At 40.3% G+C, this 12,092-nt stretch overlaps 1 protein-coding gene across 2 annotated transcripts in view; it reads left to right on the top strand.

Annotated features, from left to right (window-relative positions):
• Nucleotides 1-4,135, top strand: part of EDEM3 (ER degradation enhancing alpha-mannosidase like protein 3) — an 87,069-nt gene extending 82,934 nt beyond the window's left edge. For both annotated transcript variants that reach the window (XM_065881247.1, XM_065881246.1), the window contains one exon: nt 3,726-4,135. In XM_065881247.1, the coding sequence (XP_065737319.1) occupies nt 3,726-4,135 (410 nt within the window). The remainder of the gene's footprint in view (nt 1-3,725) is intronic.
• The last annotated feature ends 7,957 nt before the right edge of the window (nt 4,136-12,092 follow it).

Here is a 12,092-nt window from a genome sequence, read left to right as displayed (position 1 = left end):
ATTCTATCTTCTAGATCACTTATTTGTTCATTTTTTCTGCTATTCATTGCCTTTAGCTCAGCTTTTATCTCGGTGAATAAGTTCTCTAATTTTTCTTGGTTCCTTTTTATGGTTTCTAGTAATAGTAATCTGCATTTCTATCAATAGTCCTTCTTATCTCCTTTTTGAACTCGATGTCTGTGAGACTGAAGAGGCCTGTTTCATTGTTTGTTCTTTCAGGGGAATTCTCTTGATCTTAATAATTGAGAGTGGTTCCTCTGCTTCTTCATTTTACTTATACTTCTGTTGCTCTATGAGTTTAGGAGAAACAATTATCGATGTGGTCTTGGAGGGCTGTTTTTATGTGGGAGCATCCCTGTATAGCCTGTGTGGGTTTAATATTTTTTGGTGTGAGGGCTGTTTTTAGTGTGGATGCCTGTTGCCTCTTTCCTGTGTATGCTGGCTGTTATCCCCTTGATAGGAGGTGTGACTGGTGTTGTGACCAGAGCCTGCACTGGATATTGATCGGGGCCTCCTCTTTTGCTCTGTGGTTGTTACTGCCCTGTCAGGGGCTGGGTCTGTTCCCTAGCTGTTGGAGTAGAAGCCCCCAGATCCGTTTCTGAGCTGCAGTGTGAGGTAGGTGGGATTGGAGTGTTCCCACAGGGAGAGGAGCCACTGAGTATTCCTCTACCAGAGCTGTTCACCAGTGAGTGTGCTCTGTTGTGTCACCTGTCACCCATTGTGTGGGCTCACAAAGTATACTGCCCTCAGCCCCGTCTCAACCTTGGGAATGCTGGCAATCAGCCCTGGTGTCCCTCAGGTGTTGTTTTCACAAGGCCACCAGCACAGAGCCACTAAAGCCGGGTCCCAGGACTGTAGTAGTTGCACACCTGGACCTGCTGTGGGAGCCATGGAGGCAGCTCAAACCCAGGCGCAGCCCGGCCTCCATGTGCACGCGCCCACAAAGCCCACAGCTGCTAAGGCCAGACCCATCCCAGCATGGGAGCACCTATTGTCTACTCGGATGTCCTGCAGATGCTGAATTTACAAAGCCAGCAGCGAAGGTGTAAATGCACGGCTCCCACGGCTGCAGGGAGAGATTGCAACCCTGCATCCTAAGTCACGCGGCCCCTGGGGCTCAGCTGTGGTTTCAGGCCTGCTTCTGTGCGTGGGCAGCTCACTGGTGTCTGCTCCTGGGGTCTGCCGAGGTGGTGGTTGGTGCAGGTGCCAGCCTAGGCGGTGGCTGGGACCCCTGAGCCTGCCCAGGTGGGAGCCCGAGGTGGCAGCTGGGTTGCAGGAATCTGCTGAGTCTGGAGCCCCTGAGGCTGTGGCTGGTGTGCAGTGTCCCGGAGTCTGTGGAGGCAGAGGCTGGCATGTGGAGAAAGGGGCTGCCATGGCACCCTTCCCTTTGTGCCCCACTTAACAATGGCTCTTCAGTTCTGTGGCAGGCCTGGGCTTCTGCAGACACCCCCAGCTGTAGCCATACCACACTCCAGCCCCTTCAGGCTTTCTCTGCACATCCAACAGCAGTCCTCTCCCCTAGGTCTGTCCTCTAAACTCCGAGTATCAGCACTCGGCCCCTGCCCGTACCAGCGGACACACGTCTCAGGCTGGGGCGCGCAGGGTAGCGGTACAGCAGCCTGTGTGGGTCTCTCTCCTGCCTGCCACAAACTGGTTGTTGCACTCTCCTCTGCGCCTCCGAAGCTGCCTTTCTGTCCCAGCTGATCTGAGGGGGCTTCCCAGGGCTCAGGAGCCTTTCCTCTTTTCAGCTCCCTCCCAGGGGCATAGGTCCCGTCCCACTTCCTCTTTTTTTTTTCCCCCTTCGTCCTACCCGGTTACGTAGAGCTCTTTCTTGTCCTTTCAGGTGTTTGAGGTCTTCTGCCAGTGTTCAGTAGGTGTTCTGTGAGAATTGTTACATTTGTAGATGTATGTATTTGTGGGAGGTGAGTTCCACGTTCTTCACCGCAGCCATCTTCATTGGAGCCTATACTATTGTTTTCTTATTCCATTTTATTAGCTAGATTTCCAAAATAATATTATATAACATGTAACCCTAGAGTGATTTTTTGCCAAAATTACAGTCTTTATTACTAGAAGAAATAACCTTACACTTTTTCCTATTCTTCTAAGCTAGATTAATGCAATCTAGAAACAAAGTTGAAGGTTCTTCTTTCCCTTCTCCCTCAAACTTAGGGTAGCCTAGCATAAATGAGCCCTAAGCAGCCAGACACTGCTTTCTCTTCTTTGGGCCCCACCATAGTTTGCCTTGATGTCAAATTAAAATGTACCCTTTCCACAGCTGAGAGAATGTGTGGGGACTCCTCCCCCTTGCCCTCCTTCCCCCTGACAAACCCCACCTAAGAACTATCTTAAACTTCCCTCGTCGGGTAATCCTACCTAATTAGAGTATATGTATACACACCCTCCTCTACCTCCCTGAATGCCTGTATTTTGCTTCAGTTTTTCTGGTTTTATAATAAGTCCATCTTCCCTTTCTTCTTTGACTAATTAACTCTGATTATCTTTTATATCACAGTTAAGTATCACTTTCTGAAGGAAGCCCTCAAATCTCCATATTCTTTCCTAACACCATGACATGTGTCACAGAGTTTTCTATTGTGTGATTATTCCTAAACGTTGTTCTCCCCAGCTGGACTGTAAGATTCAGAAGGGCAGGTCAGATGTTTGTTTTCACCTCGTTTTATCCCTAGCACCTTACACAGTGTCTGCCACACGGTGGACACTCGGGAGAGCTTTACCAACTGCCTGCAGAGTCTGAGAATGCAGCATGTGGGTGTCGATGCTAATATTTAAGCACTTTCTTGTAGGAACCCTAAATAAAATGCCTCTAGTGGTTTTATTTTATATTCATTACAAGAAGTTTAAACTGCTTTTCATCTTTCCAGTGGATTTGATGATTATATCTTAGAATTCATAGATCTCTAATAATGAAATAGAAGTTTTGTAAATAATCTGGTTTTGTGTTTATGAAAATATTGCATTTGATCAATCACATTGATATCCATGAATCATTCAAAGTTTTGTATTATCTGCATTTTCATGGTTTACTGAGTGGGAATTTCACTTTTCAAAGAATATTATCTTAAAATACAGCAATGTCATGTGCTGTTTAAAATGTATTCTATTTATAAAGACGCAGATGTAGAGAATGGACTTGAGGACACGGGGAGGGGAAATATAAGCTGAGACAAAGTGAGAGAGTAGCATTGACATATATACACTACCAAATGTAAAATCGATAGCTAGTGGGAAGCAGCTGCATAGCACAGGGAGATCAGCTCGGTGCTTTGTGACCACCTGGCGGGGTGGGAGAGGGAGGGGATATGGGGATATATGTATACATATAGTTGATTCACTTTGTTATACAGCAGAAACTAACACAACATCGTATAGCAGTTATACTCCAATAAAGATGTTTAAAATAAATAATTAAAATAAATAAAATGTATTCTGTTTAATATGTTCTCATGTGCAGGCTTTCCTGAACTTAAATATTTAATCTGAGACATAATACAAATTTATATGCATTTTCATTGTATTATTGTTTAGTATATTTCTTGGCATTTACTAATACCCATTGAAGGCAGTCTTATTAGTTACTAGAGTCATTCTGCATTAACATGATTTTCTTTAACTTTTATTATCAAAACCAGTATGGTTTTGAGAATGTGATAGTACATGTTTTGTCGGGAAAGTAGCATGAAGTTTGTTTCTTTCATATACAGATCCTGAGATGGAAAATGAAGAACCACCATCCTCTGAAAATGAGTCTCAGAATCAGAGCGCTGAACAGATTGCATCAAGTTCTCAGGAGGTTGATTTGGTTGATCAGGAGTCTCCTGAGGAGAGCGCTCTAAACTCTCACCCAGAATCTCTGTCTCCAGCAGATACGGACAATGCTGCAAGCATTTCTCCTTCTGAACAGAATTCTAGTCCCACGGAAAGCCATGAGACTACAAGTCTTGATGGTGAATGTACAGATTTAGATAACCAACTTAAAGAACAATCAGAAACTGAAGAGGATTCCAATCCTAATGTTAGCTGGGGTAAAAAGGTCCAACCTATAGACTCCATATTAGCAGACTGGAATGAAGATATAGAAGCATTTGAAATGATGGAGAAGGATGAGCTCTGACTCACTAAAGTCTACCTGGTGGTCGGTATTTCAAAAGAAAAGGTAAACTGTGGATAATAGATACCCTGATACTAAGCAGGCTCTCGTGGGAGGCTCTAAGTATGGTGATGAACAGCCATGTTCTGACTGGGAGAGTTAGTTATCCTAGGAATCTGGACCACGCTGTGTTAGAACTGACCTTGTTTATAACTGTCCCGTCAAACATGCAAACTCACAGTTCCCCCTCAGGTGACAGCATTGCACCATCCTGCTGCACCTCAGGCCAGGAAAAGATTATGGGGCGTTTCTAGGAACCAGATTTCTGCACTCTCTAGACGGTAGATAAGAAACAAATTCAGTTAACTGTGAGGTGGGGAATACGAATTTGTACAACTTTCTAATTGAAGGAAGCTCTCGGTTTGCTTGGTTCTGGGGTCAGAGGCTCTTTGGGGAAAACACATAGGAGTATTTTGGGCATTCTGGTTATGCTGCCTTCACAGAAACACTCAAAAGTGACCTAAGTGGTTATGAAGCAAATACATTCATGGTGAAAACAGTCTTTGCTCATCATTTTCACTTGCTTCATTGTGTAACATGATCAAGATGACTTGATTTTTTTTTTTTCCCTCTTTAACAGTGCCCTTTTCATTTAAACCAAAGGTGAAGCCAGTGTACTTTCTCAGTGAGTTCTCTGCATAAAGACTAATCATTGGGACCAGGTAAAAAGGTCATATATCGTGGAAATTGGTTACTTAATACTTTGGGAAAAATGGAGCAAGGGAGAAACTATAATGTTGCAATATGAACTTGCCATTGGGCCTTCCGTAAGGAAAGCTGTGACTACTCTGAAATGGAACTTAGTTATATCTTTGTAGGGTAAATTATAAATCTTTTCCAGTTCATTTCATTGGAGGTGTTTACCTCTAGCCATCAGCCTTACTCCATCCCATGTTTAGAATGCATTTTGAGCCACAAGGCCTATGTTGCCAATAGCTGAATATATTTTGTTCCATTTTTCTGTCTTAGGGAGCCATGATAAAACTGTGGTAGTGATCTAAAAATTCTGGAGTAACTACTATTTTTCCTTCTTTGAAACTAGTTTCTAAAGTTGCACCTAAGGAGTCTGTCACATTTTCTGTGGAATCATGGTTTTTTTAAGTTTGCTTTTTTTTTTAAACAAATATTCCTTTTGATATGGACTTGAAAATTAGTCTACAGTAACCTGTGTAAAACACACAGTAGCAACTAACATATAGCCATATAGCTTAATGAGAATTTTTTTTCCTTTGCGTGTGTGGGGCGGGGGGGGGGGGGCAGTCTGGTGCTGGCCACATTTAAGTTTTAAAAACTTTGTTGATATCTGTAGACAGCCCTGAAATTGAAATCATGGCTTTACTCATTTTATTTATTTTTTTAAACTTACCTGAACCAGTTCTAAAGGAATATTTGAGACTTAATTTCTTTTTTCTGTACCATGACATTGTATAACGACCCTTTTTCTTAAAACACAGTTTTTGAGGTACTGATGAACTTAAACTGTATATGGAGCTGTTAAAAGAACAGCAGTGCTGTATTGTAGTTATGTATATTCATGTACAGTATGTCTTAGATCCCAGGTAAACATGTTATTTTATAAGGGGATAAATAGCTGCTTTCAAAAATTCCAGCTAAACTTAATTGGGTCAGTGAGTAATAAACCTAATAGAGAATTCACTTTGAGGGGGGGGAAATCAGTGAGTAATAAACCTAATAGGGGAAAAAGAGTAGTATACCAGACCTTTATTGGCCCTTAATTAAACCTGACACCAAAATGGATATTTTTAGTCTCTCTGCATGTGAAATTTGGTGTAAGAAGATAGAACTATAATACATATAGTATACAGAAGGATAGACATAGTGCATAGTGCTTTGTTCATCTTAGTTGCAAAGCTGCCAAAATAGCTGAAGCTTAATTACTTGACTTGCCTTGATTTATAGGACTGGGGCTTGGAGAAAAGGAGATGTTCCTTTAAGACTTGGATTACAGAAGCCGTATATACATTGATTTGATTTTCTTTTTGTATCTCAGAGCCATTGTTGTCTAAATCTAAATTTTCTAAGTTATCAAAGCAACATAATTTTATTTCCAGCAGAGATCTTGTGGCATACAAGGAAAAGCCAGCTTACTGCCACTTACCCTTTCTTTGGCCATTAGGGGGAGTTGTTGCAATTCATTGTGGTTTAGAAGCAAATTGCTGGCTTGTTTAGAAAAATGAATCCTTAAAAAAACAGAAAGGAAAAAAATTTAACAAATTATACTTAATACCCAGAAGGAATTATATGTGATTTTTCCCTAGCTAGGAAAAGAAGGTATAGTGTTCAGCTTCAAAACTCCAACATTGTCATTGACTCTCCATTCTTAATTGACATACTGCCACAAAGTTTTTTATTTCATTAAAAAATTTCAACATCATTAGGCATTTTTTTAAATGTTTTGTTTTTAAATCTTTTATAGCATTTTATTTACTTCCTAAAGATTCAGGGGATTCTATGTAACCCTGAATTTTAGAAACATCTGGTCTACCTCAGTTAGATGTTGACTGCATAGAGATAGAGCTGAAGTGATCACCACAGCCATAAGATTGATTGACTAAGAAGGATTTATACAATGTTTACAAACCCGGAATCAAGTAAGGATTTTATCTGAAAGTTAAAAGTTAGATATTAGAGAAAGTATTTAATTCAGGTATTTTCAAGTTTTAAAACTTCTTGTTTACCTACTAAAAATAGTTAATAGTTTTTTCTGCTTAGGAAGGTCCATTAAAATGATTGATATACCCTAATTTGCAGTGCTTTTCCCATAAAGTTTTAGATGTGAAAGAATTGTAATTTACCAGATATGTTTGGGATGGGATATTTTGTTGGGTAGGTTTTCTTTTTTCTTTTTAACTTTTAATAGGCTTCCAACAAGAATACAATTGTTTCAGAACAATTTTTTTTTAACATTATACTTTTCCCTTTTTCTTCACAGTGTTAAGAGGGTAAAATAAAAAATTGTGCACTCTGTAATTTTAACTTCTAATATGCTCTCGAGATTTTTTTAATTTAAATTACCATCTCACAGCCCTTATAATAGTAAAACCAGCATTTGTTCCCTCACCAAACCCCATGCCAAATTCATCATAAAGAAAGCTCAGCGTCAGTAATTCAAATAGTGCTTATAATTGTAGAGGCGGGGGTGGGGGCATTTAATAAATTTTCCAACCGGTCGTTTTATGCACAAGGCTTCAGTCAGAACATAGAAAAAAATAACATTCTGTGAATGAAATATTGTATGTTCAGATTTTATAAAAGACATTTTTAAAAGCCCAATTTACAGCCGTATATTTTCTTATGATGTAATTTATGAAAAAGATGTCTGTACTAACAGGTGCTGTAACACTACTGTTGTTGGATTTTATTGTTTGGTGATAAATGTATACAATATTTCTAAGGGAAACTATGTACTGTGATGTAAAAGTCTGGGCAAAATGTATATAATCCTTGTATATAGTTGTGTATTTGATTATAATGACTGTAAAGATTAATAAAATATGTAAATATCCTGGTCTAGTTTTAATTTTAATTTTTAGCATCACTTTGCATATCTTTGATATCTTAAAACTTTTTTCACCACTGTCTTCCCTTTAATTTTCATTTTACCCTACGAGAGTAAATTTGGGGGACAACTTAGAGTATAGACATGCAAACATATGTTGAACAGTTCCACAACTCAACTAGGACCCTCAGAGTGGAGTTAGTAATTCACAGTGTCAATATTGGTAACGTAGTTTTTGAGTTTACTAATATTTAATAAAATCATTTGTCCTTTTAATATTGTCATCAAGAGTAATACTGACCTCTCTTGTTAATTCCAGTGAGACCATTTCATTTAGCAGCCACTTTCAGATACTGTGATACTATGCTTTTCATCTGTACTGTTCCAGGGTTTCTGAACACAGATATCTTGAAAGATCTGATAATGATCACTATTATTTATTGATAATTGTTTTAAGATCAGCAAACTGAGAGTTGAACAAGTTCTAAGCATCTTACGTGAAGTCCGACATTTTGTGCCTGGGCAGTGGAACAGGAGCCCTGGTTTATTTCCAGAGCCTATGCTCCTTCCGGTGTGCCACCCTCTCCCTTCCTTTCTCAGTCCTTCTCTCCCCTCCTTCCACCCCCATTTCAGTTTCTGCTCACCTTTTGCTCAGCCACTCCCTTCCCACCTGACCACTTTCTCCCCACCTGGGATTGAAGTTTAGAAATGTTAGCATCCATTCTCAGGTTGTCTGGGCATTAATTCCAGTCTCAGCGTGCCTCCATTCCTCTAGGACAAAGCACTGCTATTTCAGGAAGAGTTAAAGGATCCAGGAGTATCTCTTGGAAGATTTCAAAGGGGAGGTTGCTTCTCTTTTCTGGGTAAAGCAAGCTTTAAGAGGTCTGTCTACTAAGAGAAGCTAAGTAATTTAAGGGTTGAAACGAGTGTCAGCATCTACCTGCTACGAAGGCTTATACTTCTCAAAGCCTTGCTCTTAACTTAGCCTAATAAGCCTGGAGGTCTATAGTTTCTATCCATCCTTTACAGTGAAGTAGTCAATGGGAGGCCACTGATTGGTAGAACCCTGGTGATTCTCTTAATCCATAAAAGAATGCACTCATCATCCCAGATGATAGTGGGAGAAATAACTTTAGAAGTCCTATGGTGTTAGAGCGCATTTCTATCCTTGTTTCAGTCTCAGCTGTCTAAGAAGTGGTATTGTCTTCAGAAATAGCAGCAGCAGGTAATAACGAAAAAATACTTTGGATGTAATAGTAGGATGGGGTTTCTTAAAATGAAAAGATTGAAAACCTTCCTCACAGGTTAAGGGAGAGAACCAAAGTCATTAAATAGAGGAAGAAGAACTTAACACCAAGGGACTGACTGCTACCCTCCCACCACCATCACCACCACCACACTGGTGTTGGAGTTGTGCAGCAACTGGAGGCACATCCCACACGAGAACCCCCTACTTTATCTTTTCCCAATTTCTGGGAAAAGCCACTGACCTTGGGTCAAGAGGCATTCTGACAAACACTGCCAGCTAGCTTGTCCTAAACTCTCTTTCCCCACTCTCCCAATCGAGCTTCCTCCACTGTAGAGAAGATGAAGTTCTCAAGGCAGTCCTAGACAGCTGCTACCTTTAGAAGGGCTAATCCGTTCATTAGTCCTTTATTACCTGAGGTCTTAAGCTAAGAGAATTCCAGCCCCAATTGTCTTATTACATTATTAATATTTAATAAAATATGTAAATATCTTTAAGCCCTGTGATCTCAGTCTCTAATCATTACTTTCAACTCAGCCTTGTCCACGCTCTTGGATAGTTCTTCAGGACCTCCAATCCACCGATTCTTCCAGTTTCTCAGAATCCATCACCCCTCCCCATGACCTCACTTCCCAATTTACCCACCATTAATGCCTCTTCTCCTTTTGAACAAACTTGGCAAAACTTTAAATCTTATTAAACCCAACTACTCACTGATTTTCACCTAAACTTAAGTAGCTGTTGGAACTGGATGAAATCACACCACCAGTGCTGACTGGCCTGACTTTAAATCATGAACAGAAATCTCAAATGAGATTCAGTACTTCCCGCAATTCCAACCACATTTCTCTAGCTAATTTATTTTCCCACTCTGAGACTACAGTTTCACACCACCTTTCTTTTCAAATATCCTATGCTCCTCCCGTCACTCACGTGATGACCTCACCACGTATATTTCATTGAGAAAATAGACGCAGATGAGAGTGACTTCAACTTCCACCAACTTCTCTACCTACTGAATCCACATGACTTTATTTGCATTTATTTTGATGAAAATTTCCCTACACATATTCTAGGACAATCATCTACTTTGATAATTGGAGAGCAGGAACCCCCAGACTCGAACTAGAGGTACTGAAAAATAGAAGAATCAAGCCGCTAGACTCGAACACAAAGGTGAAAGAATTCCCACCCCCCCCCTTACTATTCCCTCCCATATGTATATTCTAACACTGAAGGGAGCATTAAATTATCTCCATCACTGGGAGTTGTGAAAATAAATATCGGACACCATACATACACAGGGATGCCTCATTCAAGATCCAGAAATCTAATTCTCCCCCAAACCGACAAAACACAGATTTACATTCCTTTCTGAGAAACTGGGCAATAAAATATTCACCAGAATTTTATGTAACAAGCTCTTTTCCATATACTTTTCATCAGTTTGTGCTTATTTTTACTGCTAACAGAAGTATTAAGTTCATTCAATCTTTAGAAATCAACTCAGCAGTATACATTAAAGCCTTAAAATGGTTTATTTCCTTTTAACTCAGTTTACCTATTACTAGGAATCTAAGGAAACAGAGGGGCAGATACAGATTTCCATCCTAATATTGTGAATAAGAGAAAAAATTTGGATATAATATAGATGTCTATGGGGTAAATACTAAGAACAGTAGGGCCCCTCAATTAAAATAATGTGCATTCATTAAAACAATGTTTATAAAAAGTTTTTAATATCTAAGAGCATGCTCTTCAGTTTGGATTAATTGAGCAAAGATTTATTGCCCTTCCTATTCACCATGCACTGAACTAAGCTCTGGGAAGAAGGTGATGTTCACAGTTCCAAGTCTTGTTCTCATGTATTTTATAGTCGAATCCAAAAGGCAGACATGGAACAAGTAATTACAAATGTGATGAGGGTTGTGTTCTTTGTTTTTTGGTTTTTTTGTGGTACGCGGGCCTCTCACTGTTGTGGCCTCTCCCACTGCGGAGCACAGGCTCCAGACACGCAGGCTCAGCGGCCATGGCTCACGGGCCCAGCCGCTCCGCGGCATGTGGGATCTTTCCAGACCGGGGCACAAACCCGCGTCCCCTGCATCGGCAGGCGGACTCTCAACCACTACACCACCAGGGGAGCCCGTGATGAAGGTTTTAAAAGGGGATGACACTGATGCTATGGGAGCATATAAAGTAGGGACCTAGTCTGGTCGCTGTCATGGAAAAGTCTGAAAAGTGAAATTTAAGCTGAGATCTCAAATAAGAGGAGAGACAGAAGGAACAACTAGTTCAAAGCCTTGTGTTACGGGTTGAATCATGTACCCGAAAATCTTATGCTGGAGTTCTAATCCCAAATACGTCAGTCTGTGACTGTATTTGGACACAGGATCTTTAAGGAGGTAATTAAGGTTAAATAAGGTAATTAGAGTGTCTGGTGTCCTCATAAGATGGGGAGATTGGGACACAGATACGCATGAGGAAAGACCATGTGAAGACATGAAGAAAACAGCTATCTATAAGCCAAGAAGAAAGGCCTTGGAAGAAATGAACCCTACCGACACCTTGGTCTTGGACTTCTGGCCTCCAGAATTGTGAGAAAATAATGTCTGTTGTTAAGCCACCCAGTGTAATTTTGTTACAGCAGCACTAGAAAACGAATATGCCCCAAGACAAAAGAGGGTATGGTGTGTTGGTGGAAATTATAAGGAGCCCAGCATGGCTGGAAGGGAGAAAATGGGAAAGAAAGCCTAGAGCTGGGCTATGTTGTAGCTCCAAAGATAAGGATGGTGTGTCTTTCCAAAGACCAACATCTTTCAGGATATAGTAAGGATTTTAGGCTTTGTTCTAAGGGCAATGAGAAAGGGTTTTAAACCCTTCACTGAAGGGTTTTAAACTAGTCAGTGGCATGATGAAATATAATGTTAAATGAATAAAAATTTAGACCTGTATGTAAAGTATGACCTCAGCTCTGTTCTATATATTAAAAGAGACTCATTTATTCAACAGAAACTTACTGAGCACCTCCCGTGTGCCAGTCATTATTATAGGGCCTGGGGTTTGCAGCAGTGGGCTAAACATAGTAAAGAAGATAGAAAAAGTGGTAAATAAATATGATAATGAGCTCATGAAGAAAAAGAATTTACGGTGAGAGG

The sequence above is a fragment of the Phocoena phocoena genome, chromosome 1 (genome assembly GCF_963924675.1).
Source record: "Phocoena phocoena chromosome 1, mPhoPho1.1, whole genome shotgun sequence".
NCBI classification, from domain to species: Eukaryota; Metazoa; Chordata; class Mammalia; order Artiodactyla; family Phocoenidae; genus Phocoena; species Phocoena phocoena.
This window is presented reverse-complemented; position numbering and strand designations above follow the sequence as displayed.